Genomic DNA, 21533 nt, shown 5'->3' with positions numbered 1-21533 from the left:
GGAAATGTTTAGAAAATGTGTGTTTATAACCTGTCTTTGTGACTCCTCCCCTTCCCCTCCCTCCCTCCCTCCCTCCCTCCCTCTATATAAATTTATTTTCACTTACACAGAAAGCCAGGAAGTAAATTTTAGTGAACAAGAAACTCAGAGTGCTGCTCCCTTTCTCTTTCTCTTGCTCAGCGTGTAAGTAAGAAAATGGCAGAGGCCAGTATTTCGGTAGATCAGGATCAGTTCATGTGTCCAGTGTGTCTGGATCTCCTGAAGGATCCGGTGACTATCCACTGTGGTCACAGTTTCTGTAAGTTGTGTATTAATGGCTGCTGGGATCAGGAGGATCAGAGTGGAGTTTATAGCTGTCCTCAGTGCAGAGACACTTTCACTCCAAGGCCTGTTCTACGCAGAAACAACATGCTGGCTGAAGTGGTGGAGAAACTGAAGAAGACTGAAGTCCAAGCTGCTTCTCCTGCTCACTGTTACACTGGACCTGGAGATGTGGAGTGTGATTTCTGCACTGGGAGAAAACACAAAGCCGCCAAGTCCTGTCTGATGTGTCTGGCCTCCTTCTGTGAAACTCATCTGAAACCTCACTATGAAGTTCCTGGATTGAAAAAACACAAATTAGTCGAAGCTTCTGGAAATCTTCAAGAGAAGATCTGCTCTGAACATGATGAAGTGTTGAAGATCTACTGTCGTACTGACCAAAGCTTCATCTGTTATCTGTGTACGATGCATGAGCACAGAGGTCATGACACAGTCGCAGATGCAGTAGAAAGAAGTGAAAAACAGGTGAGACATTTATGTATTTATAAGAATGATTTTTGAATAATTAAAAAATGATTCAAATATAATATAACATCATTAAGAGACTTCTGAATTTATTCTTGTTCAGCATTAGTCATAAACCAAACAAACAGGTAAGAGAACATTCCTGATGACTGGGTGAGGCAACATATGTTTCACAGAGAGAGAGAGAGAGAGAGAGAGAGAGACTCACGGTGAAGCAATTCACATAAGAAAATTTTTCTTTCTTATCATTTTGTTTTCCTCAGAAAGATTTTGAAATGTATTCAAGGGTTATTTAATAGCAGTTTACACAGATGTAAGTATAAATGTCATAAAAACACACACAGTACAAAGAATCTTTGTACTGTGTGAACTCGTGTACAGAAGGAGCAAATGCAGGAAGAAGTGAAATAAAAAATAAACCCTAAACAACAAATTGTCCTCAGAGTGAGTTAAAGGAGGATCAGATGAAATTCCAGCAGAGAATCCAGGAGAAGCAGAAGAAGGTGCAGGAGCTGAAACAGACTGTGAACACTATAAAGGTGAGCAGTGAGCAGAGACAGAGCTGCTCCTAGAAACACACACAACATGGACAACCAGTCATTTAGAGTCCCAGTAAGAGAGGGAATGATAGATGAGATTTAAATCTTCTGTGTGTGTGTGTGTGTGTGTGTGTGTGTGCGTGTGTGTGTGTGTGTCCTAACAGATCAGTGCACAGACAGCAGTAGATGACAGTGAGATGATCTTTACTGAGATGATCAGCTCCATGGAGAAAAAGCGCTCGGAGGTGACGGAGCTGATCAGAGCTCAGGAGAAGGCTGAACTGAGTCCAGCTGAACGACTCCTGGAGCAACTGGAGCAGGAGATTGCTGATCTTCAGAGGAGAGTCACTGAGATGGAGAAGCTTTCACACACACATGATCACATCCACTTCCTCCAGGTAACTGGAGGAACTCTCTGTCTCACACTGAAACTCTGAAACTCTCTCTCTCTCTCTCTCACACACACACACACATCTGTCTGTGTAATCATGTGTATAGTTCTCCACCTTTCTCCTTCTCCATGATGTTTGTCTTTCTCTCTGTAGAGTTTCCAGTCTCTCCGTGTCTTTTCTGGATGTGACGACTCATCCAGCATCACTGTCAATCAACATCTCTCATTTGATGGAGTGAGGAAATCTCTCTCTGACCTGAAAAAGGGATTCCAGGAATTCTGCAAGAAGGAATTCATCGAAATCCCTGAATGTGGTGAGAGAAATTGGTCTGTTAGTAAATTTTCCCAGGTTACATATGTAACCTGTTTACCTGAGAAAGGAAAGCCATTGATATAATGGGAATGCTTTTGTGATACTGGTGTCTGAGGACATCTCTCTTCTGAGAAGATGTCATTTCATGCATGCTCAATGTGTGACAAAGCAATGCAGAATCTCATTTCCTTTCTTAGGGAATTGAATTATGTACAGAACCTAAGACGTTCTCTTTGAAGGGAACTCAATGCTGAGTCATGGTGTTGACACTATGGGAATGTCAATACCAATGCCACATTCCTTGGGAGAATGCCTGGATTTACGCTACTGGTCTGAGCAGTACAGGTCATAGATCCTAAGAGCCCAGACTGGACATAGTAGATGAAGCCTTCCTTGCATGGGTGGAAGAGTGAAGGCTTGCAAGATGATAGGCTAACAGAAGGCAGATTTGAAATGTAGTGCAGTCTGGGGTGCAGAATAGCATCCAGGAGCAAAATCTAAGCAGGAGAAGGCTACTGGAAGGGCCTGCAAATCTCCTATTTTTGAGTGAAGATAATGCTAGTAGGTGACCCACTTTCAGAGCTAGTAACTTCTCTGCCATTGACTTTAATTGCTCAAAATGAGCCTCACTTAACTCTTCCAGGACCCAAGAAGGAATCCATGGCCTGCAGCTAAGCCTCAGCCATCTGTTGCTGCACAAAATGTGAGAAACCCGAGGATGGCTTCCCACAGGAGCTCCAACAATGGGTATGTGGCTAGCATAATTAGCATCCACATATATCTTAAAGTTAGCAGGAGCTAACATTCCTGGGAGGCTCTCTAGGAGGAACTTCTGCACTGTACTAACCAAGCAGCAGGCCGGATTCAAGTACAGCCTCTATTTTAAGTCATAAAATTACCTTTTAGAGTGTGTTCTGGAACAGGAATATTGTCTCAACAACCTCAGTTGGGAGACCAGAATCTATGAGCTGGTGCCCTTCAGGGGCAAGACCCGAAGCCTCCAAATCTCTTGCTGGGGGTGAGAGATCAACCTATGCACCTCAGACAGAAAGAGTGCCATCCAAGAAAGATTTTAGGTCCAAGAACCAGGCTCAGTCTGGCCAGCATAGAGCCACCAATAATAAACTGACTCAGTTTCACTAGAACTCTTCACTCTTCAAGTTCATTTCTCCATCATTCAGACTGAAAATTTTAATTTAAGTCCTACACCTAGTGTGCATTTATTTTTAAATAAAACACTGATTAAATATAAGACACAAATTGTAACACTTTAAACTGTTTCTGTCTTTTACAGCATCTGATTTTCCGTCTCTATTTTTCTGTGTCTCCACAAATGCAGCAGTTCAGATACCCTCAGAACCAAAGAGCAGAGAAGATTTTCTACACTGTACGTGTAACACACACACACACACACACACACATATCTATGTTAATATAATGTTCACATCTTTTCATCTGTTTAGATTTTTCTGATCTGACTCTGGATCCCAACACAGTAAATTATAAACTTATTCTATCTAAGAAGAACAGAGCGGTGAAGAGCAGTGAGAGAAAGCAGCGATACTCTGATCATCCAGAGAGATTCGACTACTACAGTCAGGTGTTGTGTAAGGAGAGTGTGTGTGGACGCTGTTACTGGGAGGTGGAGTGGAGCAGTGATGGATGTGTGTACATATCCGTCTCATATAAAGACATCAGAAGGAAAGGAGATGGTGATGAATGTTGGTTTGGACGCAGCAATCAGTCCTGGAGTCTGCAATGTTCTTCTTCTTCTCTAACTTTCTATCACAACAACATTAAGTCTGATCTCAGAGTTCCATCATCCTCCAGAATAGGAGTTTATGTGGATCACAGTGCAGGAACTCTGTCCTTCTACAGCGTCTCTGACACCATGAAGCTCCTCCACAGAGTCCACACCACATTCACTCAGCCTCTATACGCTGGATTCTGGCTGCCTTGTTATGGATCATTTGTGAGGTTTTGTGATAATTTAAATTAAAACTGAGCTTAGTTCAAATAATGATGTAATAGGAGTCATTTTAGTTTATTTCATTTTTCAGTAATAAAATTAAATCTCCATTCCACTATCTTTTAGGAGATTTTAATGTTATAAATGTGAATTTTAATTAAACCACATATCATTATATAATTTTTTAAACATATAAATTATAACAAAGAGCTGGTATAACTGCTTGCATGTCATTTCACATTTTCAAAATTTATTATTAAATTACTGTTCTCTTTAAGTAAAGTATTGTGGAATTCTGTCTGTATCTCTTAAAACTATCTGTCTACTAATTGTATCAATTAGTGTGATACATAAAATTCTGAATTTTATTAAATTATCAAGAATCTCATATGTTTTTCACAGTGAATGTTTTGTGTGTATGTGTGTATGTCACTAGGTTTGATAATGTAGCTAACAAGCAAGTTGAATGTGTCTGACCAAATCACTGAAACAACTGCCTCTTCTGACAAGCCAGGTGCTTCCTCAAGACCAGTGTTTAAAACAAGTGTGGAAATATGCCAATTATATTGTCCAACGTGAAGTCAGGTGAGACAAGACCATTAAAAGGTATGTACTTCAAAGAATTCCCAGATTCTAATTCTAAGAAGGGAGAAGTTTCAAAAATTTGTCAAAGTGATGCAATTTCTTCTCAGGGAACAGGCTTACATATGTAACTTGAGGATTTCTCTTTCAAGGGAACTCTAATGATGCATTATGGCTTGACTCTATGAGAATGTCAGTACCAGTATTGCCACATTGAAGAAGCATTGCTGGGTGCAGACCTGATCAACCTTGAAAAACCTGGGATCCTGGGTTTAGTCCAAGTCCAAACTGTAAAAACCTGATAAATGTGTGCGAAAATGACAAGACTGACACAGAACAAACATTGTGTAAGGATGCACTGGAGGCAGGCATAGCAGAATCCATTTGCAGATCTTTATTATAACAAAAACGGCAGGCAAGAATCAGTAAAGATATGGCTAGACAAAAGGGTCGAAGACTGGGGAATCAAACACACTCGAAACTGAAATCAAAAACACAAAACCGAGACTCATAGTAGACTGGAACAGGCAAGGATCATACACATGGTAGTCAAAGAATCAATATACAAAGGCTTGGTATGAAATCTAGAAAGAATGATACTTCGCAGAGAACAAAAGGCAGCGTGCTTCTTAAATACCCGAGTAACACCGGAAGTGAGTTCGAGAGTGTCAATACTCAGACAATGGCCCCCTCTGGCATTCTGGTTCAAATTCAAATTTTATTGGTCACACACGAAATCATACACAGTATGACATGTAGTGAAATGCTTTTTACGACTGTCTTACACAAAAAGAAAGAGTAAAAAAAAAAGAGATAAATTTAAAATTTAAAGTGTGGACAGTGTGGAAAGTCAGATATCAGAAGATCAGATATGCATATGCAAATATATGTCTACATATATATATATATGTATATATAGATATATATGTATATAATGTGTATATATATATATATATATATATGTAGTATCAATAGCAGTGAATATAAATATGAAAAATAAAATAAAATTAAATTAAAATAATATAATAAAAATATTAACAAAAAAATAGTAGTATAATATATATGTATACAAATATAAAACTGCTTTATAAAAACTAAATATAAAAAACAAATATAAAACAAAAATATAATACACTAATATAATACAGTACAATGGTTAACTTTGAAATGGTGTCGCAAAAGAATACAGTTTGTACAGTGTGCATATGTAGATAATATATAAATATATATGTAGATGTCTATAGGCAAGTATAAATGTCCAATTTAACAGGGAGTAAAGTGACAGTGCAGTGTGCACACAAAGATGTACAGGAAAGATGTACAGTGAGAGTGTATTGTGTGTACAGAATAGTGCAGAGTACAAAGTAGTGCAATTATTGCATGTGCAACAATCAGCTGAGGTAGAATGTCATGTCATGTGGGAGTATGTCCAGAGAGTCCAAATCCTAGGTGTCCTGGTTGAGGGCCCGAATGGCCTGCGGGAAGAAGTTTCTCCTCATTCTCTCTGTGTTCGCCTTCAAGGAGCGAAAACATTTCCCTGACCACAACAGAGAGAAGAGTCCATTGTTGGGATGGCTGAGGTCCTTCATAATCTTGCTGGCTTTGGTCCAGCACCGCTTGCTGTATATGGTGTCCAGGTCAGGAAGCTTGGTGCGGATGGCGCGCTCGGCTGATCTCACCACCCTCTGGAGAGCTTGCCTGTCCTGTTTGGTGCTGTTCCCAAACCAGGCTGTGATACTTCCCGTCAGGATGCTCTCAATGGTGCAGGTGTAGAATGTCTTTAGCACCTTTGAGGGCAGTTTAAAGTCCCTCAGGCATCTGAGATGATAGACGCTGCCGGGCCTTCTTCACCAGGGTGTTAACGTGGCAGGACCATGTCAGATCCTGTGTGATAGGTACTGGAAACTGTCCACTCTCTCCACCGGCATCCTATCGATAGTGAGGGGCTGGTAATTCCTCTCCTGCTTTGTGTTAAAGTCCACTATCAGCTCCTTAGTCTTGCTGACGTTCAGGAGGAGATTGTTGACCTGGCACCATGTCTCCAGGTTTTTAATCTCCTCTAGGTAGGCCGTCTCATCGTTGTTGGAGATCAGGCCCACCACCACAGTATCATCCGCAAACTTCACAATGTTGGTGGGGCTGGAAGTGGCCACACAGTCAAAAGTGTACAGTGAGTACAGCAGGGGGCTCAGAACACAACCCTGGGGGGCTCCAGTGCTGAGGGTGAGTGAGGGTGAGACATCGTTGCCCACCCGTACTGCCTGAGGTCTGTCTCGCAGGAAGTTGGAGATCCATCGACACAGGGACGGCTGAGTCCCAGGATCTCCAACTTAGTATGGAGGGAATTATGGTGTTAAATGCTGAACTGTAGTCAACAAACAACATTTTGACCCTTCTGCTGTCCAGATGGCTCAGGGCTGAATGATGGAGGTGTGCGATGGCGTCCTCAGTAGACCAGTTGGGAAGGTACGCGAACTAAAGAGAAGAGGAGAAGTAGAGAAGAAGTGATGAAGTCTTTCGAAGCACTTCATCACCACTGAGGTCAGGGCCACTGGGCAGTAGTTGTTCAGGCAGGCTGGCTGGGGTTTCTTGGGGACAGGAACAATGGTGGACCGTTTTAAGCACGTTGGGATTGTAGACTGTTCCAGGGAGAGGTTGAAGATCTCAGTAACACAGGAGCAAGCTGGTCAGCACAGGCCTTCAGGACCCGACCCGTGATGCCATCTGGTCCTGCTGCCTTCCTGGTATTCACTCTCCTGAATGCCTTTCTCACGTCGTGCTCCGAGATGATGAATACACTGTCTTCTCCGGCCTGCTCCTTGTGTGTGCTGCCTATAGCGCTGTTAGCACCGCTAATGCCGTTAGCGCTCTGAGCTGCAGAGTCGAAGTGAGCATAAAAGGTGTTTAGCTCGTCTGCCAGAGAAGCGTCCGCATTCACCGATCTGGAAGATGGTGTTTTGTAGTCCGTCATAGTCCTTAGTCCCTGCCACAAACTCCTAGAGCCACTCTGTTGAAATCGTGACTCTAGTTTCTGTCCACAGCACTGCTTCGCCTCCTTCACCACTCTGCGCACGCTGTAGGATGCAGCTTTATATTCCTCCATGTTACCACTGGCGAGCCCCGTGTTGTACGCAGCGGAGCGGGATCTCAGAGCATTGCAGATGGATTTATCCACCCACGGCTTTTGATTAGGAAATGTTCTGATTATAGTCTTGTGAACTGTCATCCGTTAGTTTCCCGATGAATCCCACAACCGCTTCCGTAAACATGTTGACGTCATCAGAGCTGCACCGGAACATATCCCAGTCTGCGTCCTCCAGAGCGTCCTGTAGAGCGGCCACCGATTGGTCAGTCCAGCGTAAGCCCTCCCTCTGAGCTGGAACTTCCTGCTTGAGCCTTTGTTTATATTTTGGCATGAGGAAGATGGTGGCATGGTCAGACTTCCCAAATGGTTGTGCCTTGTAGCCGTCTCTGACTGTAGTGTAGCAGTGGTCCAGTGTCCTTTCACCCCTAGTGGGGCAGCTGATGTGCTGATAAAAGTTCGGCTCTGTTAAAGTCCCCCGCCACAATAAGCACAGCATTCTGGTGCTGAGTCTGGTGCTGTGTGAGTGCTTCATGCAGCTCGCATAAAGCAGTGTCCGTGTCCGCCTGAGGCAGAATATAAACAGCGCTGACTATGACTGATCTAAACTCCCGTGGAAGATAAAAAGGACGACATTTGATGGTCAGTAGTTCCAGGTTGGGTGTGCAGGAGCATGTGAGAGGAACAATGCTCGCGCTGTCGCACCAGCTCCTGTTCACCATTAAACACACGCCGCCTCCTCTCGACTTCCCCGAGTCCAGTGTTCTGTCCATGCGGTGAACTGAGAAGAACTCGGCCGGCTGGATGGCGTGGTCTGGCACCGCTGGGTTCAGCCATGCCTCGGTGAAGCAGAGGAGATTGCAGTCCCGAATGTCTCTCTGGAACTTTATCCTGGCCCTGAGGTCGTCGAGCTTGTTCTCCAGTGACTGGACATTGGCGAGCAGGATGCTAGGCAGAGGTGTGCGGTGTGCACGGGCTCTCAGCCTGTTCCTGACACCAGCTCGTTTCCCTTGGGGCCGCTGCTTCGGGTCGTGTCCTTTGTTCTCCCTCAGGATCTCAGCTTGGATCCAGGGTCCAAATCGTCGAATTGTGAGTACATTTGTGGGAGATAATTTTGTAAATGAGGATATATGTATGAGGTGTGTGTTTGATGTAGTGTGAAATAATCAGGGGACAGCAGGAGTGAGTTCTCAGGTTAGGTTTATTCGTTAGGTCGTTTGAGCTTAAGAACAATATAAGGTTTAACACGGCATGTTGGCCTGTCACGGGCCTTGCACACAGGCTGCAAGGGCTTTGAAGAACAAATAGTTGTATCAATGATGTCAGTCTGGCAGGCCTTCTCTGCGGTACCAGGCTTTCCAAACTTGGACCAATCAATGGCAGAGATGCACCCTAGATTATTATGGTCAATCTTCGCTCCGCTGGTACCTGGAGCGGCAGTGATCTCATCATGAAGTAAACGCAGCGTGTGCTGGATACCAATGGTGGTACCAGGCGAAATATCTAGAGTACATACGTAGAAGACAGCAGATAAATCAGAAAAGCCGTGAAGTGTAGAGTGTAATAAAAGAAAGGGTGTTGGCCCCTGAAGGACTGAGAACTTACCCATGCTGTCTCCTGAAGAAGAATGAGGTGTTGGCGAGAGTGTGGCCGAAGACAATCCCACTGGTGGGGGTGGAAACGCCCAATTTTTAATTTAATGATGTAGGGAAGTTTTAATTATAATGGTATTTGAAAAGTTGTAAATTCAAAGATAATGGTGTAAAAAAGAGTCTAAAAGGTCTAAAAAAGAAAGATGGGTGGGATTGTCTAGGCAAAGAACCAGTGACGTGTTGCATTGGGAAGATAAGGGAAATGTATATAAAGGCTGTAGTTGGAGTTCCCCGAAGAGAGGTTGTTGGGACGTTCATGCGTGAGCATCTCAATTCTTGTGTCAGCGCTGATTACAAAATAAAATCTCTTATCTGTATTCATCTAGTCTGCTTGATTGGCTTATTTAGTTTTGAGGCCTTACTAACTGAGTCTCACTTAGACTGAGCTGTCGGGTCAGTGTGGAGCTGGAGTCAGATCTTAGTAGTGAGTACAGTAGAATTTTTATTCCACATTGTTTTGGTGACCCCGACGTGATTTCAAAGAAAACGAGATTGGCACAGAGAGAACAGCAGAGCCCCAGACCCGGGACCTGAGGCTGCGGCCGCCTCCCACGGACCAGACACGGGATCCAACTAGGACAGAGGTAAGGCAGAAGCCTGTTTAACCGAATTTCTGCATTAGTTGTGTGTGGTCTGGGGAGGCGGAGGCGCTCAGCCCAGGGTCGGATCAGCTCTGCTCCAACCTATTGAGGCAGAGAGGCAGAGTGAGTGTAAGTTAAAACCACATAGAGTGACATGATAAATTGCATGTTTTGTATTGAAAAGACTAGATGATGTCAGATGTATGAATGTGTAAAGGCCTGTATGATCGAAAGTCCTGGTGGGTTCCAGGTGGTATGAGAGAAATTCCTGTGAAAAAGACCTTATTTGGATGCAAACGGAGCGTTTAGTAGCAGAATAGTAAGTTCTGTGAACGTGAACACCGTCACTGGAAAAAGAAAAATAAGTGTCAAGTAGCAGGTGATAAAAGAGAAGAGTAAAATTCCTGGATCCGGGTGGTAGTGAAAGGAAAATAAGAGAAGAAAAGAGAAATATAGTGAAAAATCCCGGATCTAGGTGTAAGAGAAATAAGAGATAAAGAGAATATAAAGAGAAAAAGCGCTGAATAGAAAAGTCCTGGATCCAGGTGGTAGGAAAATAAAGAAAAGATTAAGAAATAAGGAGAGGCCTGCTGTCGGCCTTTGTCTGTTGTCTGTCCTGATTGTATTGCATGCAGTATGTGGGTGTGTTGAGTGCGAGGGGCTGTGAGAGTGTGAGTGCATGAGGAAAATAAATGGTGATTGGATGTGCGCACTGTAAATAGCACTGTATTAACCTTTTGTCTACTAACACTATTACTGTGAGATTATAGGAAAACCAGTGTGTACATGCATGCACATTGATATGGAATGTGATATATGAAACAGGTGGGGATGGTAGGGCTGAAGTCGAAAAGAAACTGCAACAGAGTGGGAAAATAAGGCAGAAGTCTTTGTGAGAGTAAAGGAATCACCGTGCATGGATGTAATCATACTAAGGTTTGATATATATGTTTTAGAGGTGCATTACGTGAAAAATGAAGGGAAAGTAAGGGTAGTGATGGTGTGGACCAGAATAGCCTTTAGAATAAATCTTATAGTGAAGCGGGCGTCCACATACCGTAAGTGAGGACCTAGTGCCAAGTGTGAGCTAATGTTTCACCTCAATTTGGTATGCGCTCATTGAAACAATAGAATACGTGTATCTGTCGCTCGTATAATTGTTCCACCCTCTATTGACGTGAAAGTGTGGTTTGACATCCATGGGGTCCAGGTGAAGATGTAGCACACCGAAGGACACTACTGCTCCTGAATGGTGGAAGTGTTTGTATCCGCCTACACAGGACGACACCGTGTGAGTGCTTACTTTACCGTTCCGGAGGAACTAAGTGAGGAAATTCCCAATATTATCACAGAAAGAGCAAAAACTCGCGGATTAGAGCTAAGTCTTAGCAGTCCACTACCATTCAAGCGAATTGGCTATAGGTTTCCAAATAGGTTTGAAAGGGAGTTCGCGGAGGCAGCACTAGAGTTGTTGAGAAAGGAAGCTGGGAAACTCCTGGTTAGGGTCAATTTAATGTGGCCTATGACCCCAAGAGGTCCTCAATACACGGAAGTTTGGATTAGCATGTGGAAGTGGGGGCAGGATCGTAGGTTGTGGAAGTGTTTCATTGCAGGAAGTTTAACAGTAGACCCTCAGGTGATGATGAAGAATTAAAAAGAGCAAGGGTGTGTGTGTGTGGAAAAAGATTGAGTGCTTTCTGGAGTGGTGGAGAGGTGTGTGTGTGTGTGCGGGGGCATTGTGCCAAGAAAGAGTGAGTAAGAGCGGAGACATCCCCGCTAGAAGGAGGAATTTCATACAGAATAAGTGAGGGAAAAGAGTTGTACATATGAATAGGCTGAGGAGTTCAGCGGCTAGAGACACGGTTTGTGGACTTGGGACGAAATCAAAAGTGGCTGAAAGCAGGCTTAGCGAGGGAGGGATATTGTGCAATCAGCAGAAGGGAATACTCAGGAAAAATCCACCTAAAACTTGGGTCTGCATTCTATTGGGCCACTCAGTGAATTGTAAAAAGTGTGACCCAGATAATACAACATTACCCTTATTGAAGTATTGAACTATTATATTGACACCATATACTGCATGCGCACTACTGTTTTCTTCAGCTGTATGGCCTTTCGCCAAGACTTGGAGATAGAAACAAGGGGAATACGCACACACTTTTGGGATGAGCGGACATATAAAGATAGAGAAGGAGTAGAGCACTGGCAGCCAGAAGATTTGATTAGAGATAAATTGTGGGCCCTGACAAAGTTTGACGGACTGTACACCTTACAAAGAACTTTCCCTGACTTAGACTGGTACGAAGCCTTGAGGAAGATTTGGCGCCCCAAATTGTTGAGTCCTATATTGAGAGCACTAGTTGACGCTCCTGAGCCCAGCAGTGTAGCCATCCCAATATTTGATTTCATCAGTGACCCATATAAGGAGGACGACGAACCCCTGGCAGAGTTATTCCAGCCCAGACCAAGCCAGTACAACTATTGTTCGGGATTGACAGCAACTGTGACAGTAGAACCGCGACTCGTACATTGGGAAAGAGGTTTTGCAACATCAGTGCTGGTTGATAAGATTAACGCGCTCGGTGAGAAAATAAGAAAGAATCCAGTAAGGCCGAGCTTGACAGTGAAACGAATCAGCGTCGCACTGACGTGGTCAGAAGGCAACAGGAATCCAGGAGAGAGAAGTAGCGCATATAGGGCACAGCAGGGGTGCATCATGAGTGAAGGGAAAAGACAGCCTACACCAGTTGACATTATAATAGCGCAACACAAACCTGACGAGAAGTATGTCAGGAAGTGTATGAGAAAATGGCATGACAGGACTCAGGGGACATGGCAGTGGCCGGTGGAAGGAACATTTGATGAAAAGGCCTGCTCAGAAGTGAGAGAAATGCTGAGACACTGGAAGCCAAGCAACGATGATGATAAATCCAGAGGAAAAAAGTATAGGTGATTAGAGATTCTGGAATGGTTCATGAGAGAAGGAAAGAAGGTCAGAGAAGTGGAAGAAGCGGTGAAGCGAGCGATAAAGAAGGAAGAAGGTGAGGGATAGTGTTCATAATTTCGCGCATCAGCTGGAAGATTTAGAAGAGCGCTTACAAAATTCAGTTACAGCATTGGAGGAGCAGCTGGAACGGGAGCGCACGCGACCAAGAACCTTAAGGGACAAGAAGTCATTAAAAGCACCGCAGAGATATGGGTTTGATGACGAGGAAGAGGTTCGAATGAATCCCCTGGTGACAAAAGGAAGAGATGTGCAATATGTTCCATGGACATTTATGGATATGGTAGGATTAAGCTCACAGCTACCGGAGATGTGTAATAGAGGGCAGAGGTGGATTACAAAGTTTGAAGAAACGACAGCAGGACATACCTTGTCGATAGGAGATGTGAAAGCCATATTAGCCCAAACAATAGGGAAAGCAAAGACAGCTGAAATACTGGATGAAGCTGGACTAAAAGGAGCAATGGCTCTACCAGGCTGGGATGCTATAGCACTGGGGACATGGAGAAATAGGTTGTGGAATGAAATAAGGAAAACCTACCCCACGAAAATGGACCCAGGACAACTGGAACACATGATTCTGAAGGAAGAAGAAAATGTAGTAAAATTCATTCATGATTATCAGAATAAATGGAAGGAAGAGACAGGTGGAACATGGGACGAGACGGACACAAGTAAAGGACTGTTTAAATTAATGCTGAAGAAATGTCTACCAGAACAAGTCCAAACCTCGTTGGATGAGGTGGTCGGTCTAAACTCCATGCCTTGGGATACCTACAAAGCACATGTGATACATTATGTGGAACAATACAGAAAGAAACAAAAGGACGAGAAAACAGCCTCAGAGGCCCTACTGACACAGCTATATAAAACACAGCTTGGTGAGTTGACAAGAGCTAGACAGAAAGAAAAGGAGAGAGAAAAAGCAGGAAAAATACAAGCCGCAGTGGTTATCCCAGCAGGCCAAGAACTAGTACAGAATAACCAAATGCTGCCGCAACAAGGACAAACACCGCAGCAACCGCAAATGATGCCACAACCGCAGGTGGCAGCACCAAACTCACAGCATCCACAAAATAGCCAGGTGTACCCAATGACTCAACCCATTAATGTCCACATTGGCGGTGCACAAGGCGGACGCCCAATGAGAGGTCGGTGGCAAGGGAGAAGGCAGCCGTGGGAACGATTTGGATCACCACCGCAGGGATATGCGCCGCAGAGCCCTGGAGGGCCCCAAGGACTGAGTTATGCGCAGGCACCCCCCAATCCTCAGTACCAGCAGCCTCAACAACCACTCGAGTGCTGGGGCTGCGGAGGGACTGGACACATGAGAAGAGACTGCCCACATATGTATCAGCCCCAGATAGGCCCGGGACTGGGGCCCGCACCAAATTAGAGTTGAAACGGCCCTGAGAAGCCAGAGGGAGAGAATATGCAGTATGCCACTACACTGCATCCGCAACAGGAACCAACTGTCATGGTAACACTCAATAATGAGCGTCCTTTTCCATTCATGATCGACACAGGTGCCACATATTCATGTATAGGGCGCGAAGGCTCGAATCTCCCTCTCGCTCGGAAGACCATCAAAACAACAGGCTTCTCAGGGATCTCACAGATCTTACATTTCACAGAGCCTCAGATACTAACATTAGAAGACACCACCATTGTGGCACCACTTTTGTACTCGCCCTCTACACCAGTCAATTTAATGGGGCGAGATCTTTTGTGTAAATTTAAGGCCAGAATTCAGTGCAGTCCTACAGGCCTCTGGGTAACATTCCCAGACAGAACCACAGCAGAACAATATCTCATGGCTGGGACGCAGGCAGACACAGAGGCACAGACGCAGGCAGTAGCACAGTGTATTGGCTACAGAACGACAATCCCTCATTATCAGAGTTGCAGGCCAGCTATTTACAGTGGAAGCCATGGATACAGGCTATGCGGCCGGATTACACCGAACCTAAGAGCCCGCTGCACTGTACCATGTGTTTTGACCCTGACAGCACCAATGAAGAATATGCAACACTATGGTCAGGCATGTTGGAAGGAAAACTGTTTGACGTGGTGACAACAGACATCTTCGTGGGCCCTCAAGGAGTGGCAGCGGCAGTTCAGTTACCCAATAACTTAAAGAGCTGGTACCAGATTACAAACTCAATACCACACATCACACTGATGGTAGCAGGAGGATATGAATCGAAAGACCTGGGACCAATGCTCAAAGAAACTAGCCAGGTGCTGGAATGGAAGCCAACCATCAATCAGTACATGCACACCTCACCGGATGGAAAATTTATGCGCATTTCTCAAAAAGGCACAGACACTTTAAGAGCCACACAAACCTTGACAGAAAAGAAAATGTCACCTATCTATCAGTTACCACTTTCAGACGACAAAGACATCGCACCAGATAAACAATCGGATACAGAAACTGAAGGGCTGTTAGCCACAATCCCAAGTGTGCTCTGGACTCAGTACTCTACAGACGTAGGACTCAAAGTCAGCAGGACAGGTTTTGATAAAACTTAAACCTAATGTCAGGTACCCGTATCAGAAACAATATCCACTAACACCACAGGCTCAGGCAGGGATAGGGCCTACACTCGAGGGGTTATTGGAGGCAGGGGTTTTAATACCAACACAGCCGCTGCAACACACCAATATTCCCAGTTAGAAAACCAAACTCAGATAAGTGGCGACTTATGTGCATGACTTTTGTGCATGATTTACGTGCTATTAACCATATAGTTGAGGCAGAAGCGCCCATAGTCCCAGATCCACATACGTTACTCTCCAACATCCCAGGCAATACTAAGTGGTACACGGTTACTGATTTGTGTTCAGCATTTTTCAGTATTCCACTGCATCCAGATTCACAACATTTGTTTGCGTTCACGTATAACGGCCAACAGTACACATACACGAGATTGCCCCAGGGCTATTGTGAAAGCCCATCAATTTTCAATCGAATTGTGGCTAGGGATCTAGCTTCATTGGATATTGATAGTCTTCTCCTGACATATGTTGATGACATCTTGATTTGTAGCCCAACTAAAGAACAGTGCCAGGCAGACTCCCTAAAAGTAATGAGACTCTTAGCAGAAAACGGACACAAGGTGAGCAAGGAAAAGTTACAGTTCTGCAAACAGGAAGTAGAGTATCTAGGAAGAGTTTTGCATGGCACTAGTCGTAAGCTGTCGCCTACGCATCTAGAGGCGGTCCGTAAAGCCCCGAAACCGCAAACGGTTGGACAGATGTTGTCTTTCTTGGGTATGGTGGGTTATAGCAGACAGTGGATAGTAGATTTTGCATTAAAGGTAGCTCCACTACGTGCGTTGATAAAAGCAGCTGATCAGAAGAAAGCTGCATTGGTTTGGACGACGGAGGCCGTTGCAGCTTTCGAAATGCTGAAGGAGGATCTTTGTACAGCTCCAGCGCTAGCGAGTCCTGATTACGGTAAGCCATTCTTCCTGTATGTATCAGAAAAACGAGGTTTCGCTAATGCCGTGTTAACTCAGCAACAGGGACCAGGCAAGCAGCCTGTTGCTTACTTTAGCTGCAGGCTAGAAAACATTGAGAGTGGAATGCCGCCGTGTTGTCGTGGATTAGCAGCAGCAGCCTTTGCATATCAAAAGGCGTCAACCATTACAATGGGCCATCCTACTATACTGTACACTACACATGCGTTACACGCCCTGCTTACCAGTCCGACATTTGTGATAACTCATGCGCGGAAGACGGGTTACGACGTAATTCTCTCCTCACCAGAATTGACTATTCACAGATGCCAGACAGTTAATCCAGCTGATAGAATGATGACCCCATTGGATGGTGAACCGCACGATTGTCAGCAAGTCTCAGCCACATACTCTAAAGCGCATCAAGACCTTGAAAATCAACCATTGCCACATTCGGATGTAACCTTTTTTGTTGATGGCTCGTGCTTTAGAGGCCCAGACGGGAACTTGGCGGGTTACGCCATAGTAGCGCCCAGTAATGATTTGACTAGCTTTGTTACTGTTCAGTCTACGGTTGTTTCCCAACCATGTTCCGCACAATTGGCTGAGTTAAAAGCGCTCGCCGCAGCTTGTAAGCTAGCTGCAGGGAAATCTTGTACTATTTTCACGGATTCTCAGTATGCTTATGGTGTGTGTCATTACTTCGGCCCTACATGGGCCCAGAGAGGGTTATTGAGAGCAGATGGCTCTCCTGTGAAGCACGGAATGGCCATAACTGATTTGTTGCACGCTATTACTCTGCCAGCTAAACTAGCCATCGTCAAATGTTCAACGCACAAAACAGATGGTTCTTTTGTTACCAGTGGAAACACTGCAGCAGATGAGGCAGCAAAATCAGTAGCTTTAGGACATACCAACATTATGCTTGTGACGGACTCTGAAGGCGATGACTACCCAGAAACGGACTTAACCTCCTTAGCCGCAGCGCAAAACTCGGCCTCAGTGTATGAGATATCTAAGTGGATAAAAAGGGGGGCGGTTAAGAATGCACGAACAGGCGTATGGCGGGGTCCTCAGGGACATTTTGTGGCTCCTCTCTCAGTTCTCACATCATTGATTAATGATGCGCATGGCTTGAGCCATTGCGCAAGGGGGGAAGTGATCAAACGGATTCAAAGAGCATGGTGGTCTCCGTATTTAGCTCAGATGGTTGATCACAGGTTAGCACATTGTGAAATATGCGCAGAATACAACAACAGGAAAAGTTTTACTGCCCCAATAGGTCACATACCAGAGCCAGATGGACCATTCAGGCATCTGATCATTGACTTCATGGATATGGCTGAGGTGAAGGAGAAAAAAAGGTATGTTTTGGTGGTGGAGGATAGGTTTAGTAGATGGGTGGAGGCGCACCCAACAGCTAAAGCAGATGCAGATTCAGTGGCTAAATTTTTGTGTCGTGAGGTGATTCCAAGGTTTGGTATTCCTGATAAGATCAGCTCAGACAGTGGTACTCACTTTGTGAACAATGTGATTCGAAGAGTGTTCCAGTATTTAAGAATACGACACAGATTGGGCTGTGTCTATCACCCACAGTCGCAGGGAATGGTGGAAAGGGCCAATGGAACATTAAAAGCGAAGCTGGCAAAAATTTGTGAAGCTGGAAAAATGAATTGGGTGCAAGCTTTGCCATTAGCACTGATGAGCATGAGAATGCAAACTAACCGAATGACGCATCTAACCGCATGAAATGCTTACAGGACGACCTATGCCTGTGCCTTATCTACGAGGGCCCTATAAGGGCCCTTCGCTGGAGCAGCTTGAAAGTGAGCTTGGCAATTATGTGAAGCACTTAACTGAAATACACCGAGCTATATTCCAACAGGTGAAAGGTGATACGGAATACGGAAGGCGAAATTGACGAGGAGCTGAGGACTGTGAAACCAGGAGACTGGGTGTATGTCAAGGTTTTCAAGAGAAGATGGAATGAGCCCAGATGAGTTGGACCACTAAAAGTTGTCTTAGCTACTCCAACAGCCGTAAAGGTCGAAGGTAAGACTGCTTGGTTTCATCTAAATCACTGTTGCAGAGCACCAGATCCAGGGGCTGGAGCAAGACGTGAAAGAGCGCAGGAGCAGGATCCACTGATAAGGGAATTCGAGACGCGAAGGCGTGATCCAGTTGTTCCCGCCTCACAACCCCCTTCGGTACAAGCGCCCCACCCGCAGAGCCAGGAGTATCAACCGTGGGAGAGTCCAGCAGAACAAGAAGAAGACGACCCAAGGGAAGGGCCTTCACAACACGATTCTTGCCATGGGCACAGATTGGTAAAAACATGAGATGGATTAACTACATTTGGTACAATCAACAAAGGTTCATGAACTACACAATACAAGCATTGGATTTGATTCAAGAACAACTACATGCAACATCTACCATGGCCTTACAGAACAGGCTTATCCTGGACACCATGAGAGCCCCGGAAGAAGGAGTGTGTACTATGTTTGGAGACCAATGTTGTACTTACATTCCAATGCACACTGGTCCAGAGGGTAACCTGAGTAAAATATCGAGGCAGATGAAAGATCTTACAGATGAGCACGTAGAAAACACACATAAACCAACAAATGATTGGCTGGCTTGGTTGTTCTCCTCAAATTGGAGAGCCGTCATACTTAGGATAGGAACAGTTGTAGGTGTGGTTTTGGTGATACTTGCAGTTCTGTTGTGTTGTGTAGTTCCACTACTGCGTTCCATGATTACACAGATGACGCACACATTGTTTGGCCAATATGTTCAGATGACACATGAGATTGAGTCTCCGTTTAAACCCAGCAATGGCAGTGATGAATTGGACTTAATAAAGATGATTGCATAATGGAGGGGTATTGGAGGCATATATGGAAGTATTTATGGGGTAGGTTGTTGAAAAACGATTTGGGGGAGTGGGAGCCAAATGTAGGATTGCTAGAGTACCCTTTTATAGACAGACGTACATCGGTGAGGGAGATTTACGCAGACAGGATGTACATCACAGAGATACAAACATTCGCATACACTCCGAGGCAGACAGCGCAGTTACCTATTGTGGTAGAACATGCACATTATAGTGTAGAACGGTTACTTAATCTAGCGTACAGGAGGAAGAGAAGGTTCGGAATATGGATAGGCGTTCCTCTTAGAAAGAGGGTAGAGGTCATTACAGTCAAGTTAGGGGAAGATGTATTGTGGACCAATGTTCCTAGACGAATGATGGAGCTGCTGAGATCCTTGCCGTTCCAATCATCGGATTGCAGACTATTATCATTTACGTGTGTTTTGAAATATTACTGATGAAAAAGCGTAATCAGCCTCTTATATGAATCTATCCGTATGCCGAGTGTCAAATGTGCCGGGATCACTGGAGAAGTCTTATAATGACTACTGAATGATTGAATGTTACTCATTTATGCATCTTAATGACAACTGCTGATTTATGGTTAAGGGGAACATAATAATAATGATTCAGGCTTATTGGTCATGTGGGAACGAGAGGTAGACATTACTGAATGTGTTATAAACATAGAGTTAGTTGATACTTAATGTTTGCACACTTGAAGCTCTCTGCAGGTACAGTGGCTGGGTAGGTAAGGTGATGAGATCTCGAGAGTGACTGAAGACAGAGTGACTGAGGTTCCAATCTGGCTCATGGTACAGATCCCAATAATGCCCTACTGAAGAATCAAGCGAAGACAGACCAGCAACACAAAAGCCACACCAGAGTCAGAGGTGTTGGGCAACGGGAAAGCTGCTACCCAAAAAAAAAAAACAGGGGGCAGCCGGTGACCAGAGAAGAAGGCCGGTTAGCCAAAGACGGGTAAGATCTCACTGGGTGGGACAACCTAAGGCAGGCACGGTCGTGCTGCTGGTCACTGGGCGTGAAACGGAAACAATGTGGATTGCATGTAACCAGGGGAATACCTGGTGAGTAGGGTTGGGATCCAGGTAGGTATGAAATTGACTGGCAAATGTGAGAGAACGAGTGAGGTGGGCGATAGCAAGACTGAGAAGAACTACATGCAGTGGTACCTGCACAGAGCTTGGAGTACTTATTACATTCCTTAACGAGTATATAATTCAAATGCAATTGTTTACTAGCACCATGATAGTAGTGAAACACTGAAAACGAAATCATATGAGTATATAATCCGTGTGCTGATTTATGTACGTATATTAGGCATGTATGCATAGCGTCTGAACATGTTGAGTGTGTTGTGACGAGTCACAAAAGTGGGGAATGTGGGAGATAATTTGTAAATGAGGATATGTGTAGGAGGTGTGTGTTTGATGTAGTGTGAAATAATCGGGGGACAGCAGGAGTGAGTTCTCAGGTAAGGTTTATTCGTTAGGTCGTTTGAGCTTAAGAACAATATAAGGTTTAACACGGCATGTTGGCCTGTCACGGGCCTTGCACACAGGCTGCAAGGGCTTTGAAGAACAAATAGTTGTATCAATGATGTCAGTCTGGCAGGCCTTCTCTGCGGTACCAGGCTTTCCAAACTTGGACCAATCAATGGCAGAGATGCACCCTAGATTATTATGGTCAATCTTCGCTCCGCTGGTACCTGGAGCGGCAGTGATCTCATCATGAAGTAAACACAGTGCGTGCTGGATGGCAATGGTGGTACCAGGCGAAATATCTAGAGTACATACGTAGAAGACAGCGGATAAATCAGAAAAGCCGTGAAGTATAGAGTATAATAAAAGAAAGGGTGTTGGCCCCTGAAGGACTGAGGGCTTACCCATGCTGTCTCCTGAAGAAGAATGAGGTGTTGGCGAGAGTGAGGCCGAAGACAATCCCACTGGTGGGGGCGGAAACGCCCAATTTTTAATATAATGATGTAGGGAAGTTTTAATTATAATGGTATTTGAAAAGTTGTAAATTCAAAGATAATGGTGTAAAAAAGAGTCTAAAAGGTCTAAAAAAGAAAGATGGGTGGGATTGTCTAGGCAAAGAACCAGTGACGTGTTGCATTGGGAAGATAAGGGAAGAGAGGTTGTTGGGACGTTCATGCGTGAGCATCTCAATTCTTGTGTCAGCGCTGATTATAAAATAAAATCTCTTATCTGTATTCATCTAGTCTGCTTGATTGGCTTATTTAGTTTTGAGGCCTTACTAACTATGAGTCTC

At 44.6% G+C, this 21533-nt stretch overlaps 1 protein-coding gene across 4 annotated transcripts; it reads left to right on the top strand.

The window, feature by feature from the left end:
* Nucleotides 1-101: 101 nt before the first annotated feature.
* On the top strand, nt 102-5431 carry LOC131354317 (tripartite motif-containing protein 16-like). 4 transcript variants are annotated; one of them, XR_009204737.1, is made up of 7 exons: nt 102-786; nt 1230-1325; nt 1490-1723; nt 1871-2030; nt 2673-2776; nt 3369-3416; nt 3493-3582. XR_009204737.1 is itself a non-coding variant. In XM_058391823.1 (7 exons), exons 1-7 carry the CDS (start codon nt 196-198, stop codon nt 4472-4474), a joined length of 1728 nt encoding a protein of 575 aa, XP_058247806.1. In that variant the 5' UTR covers nt 104-195; the 3' UTR covers nt 4475-5431. The 4 variants fall into 4 exon arrangements, 2 of the variants coding, with proteins under 2 accessions (XP_058247806.1, XP_058247807.1); XM_058391823.1 differs by lacking the exon at nt 2673-2776 and adding an exon at nt 4435-5431 and having other exon boundaries at nt 104-786; nt 3324-3416; nt 3493-4006; XM_058391824.1 differs by lacking the exon at nt 2673-2776 and adding an exon at nt 4435-5430 and having other exon boundaries at nt 104-786; nt 3493-4006.
* Nucleotides 5432-21533: the final 16102 nt, after the last annotated feature.

Source organism: Hemibagrus wyckioides, linkage group LG06, assembly GCF_019097595.1.
Source record: "Hemibagrus wyckioides isolate EC202008001 linkage group LG06, SWU_Hwy_1.0, whole genome shotgun sequence".
NCBI lineage: Eukaryota > Metazoa > Chordata > Actinopteri > Siluriformes > Bagridae > Hemibagrus > Hemibagrus wyckioides.
The sequence above is the reverse complement of the archived record's forward strand: the minus strand, read 5'-3'. Positions and strand labels throughout refer to the sequence as shown.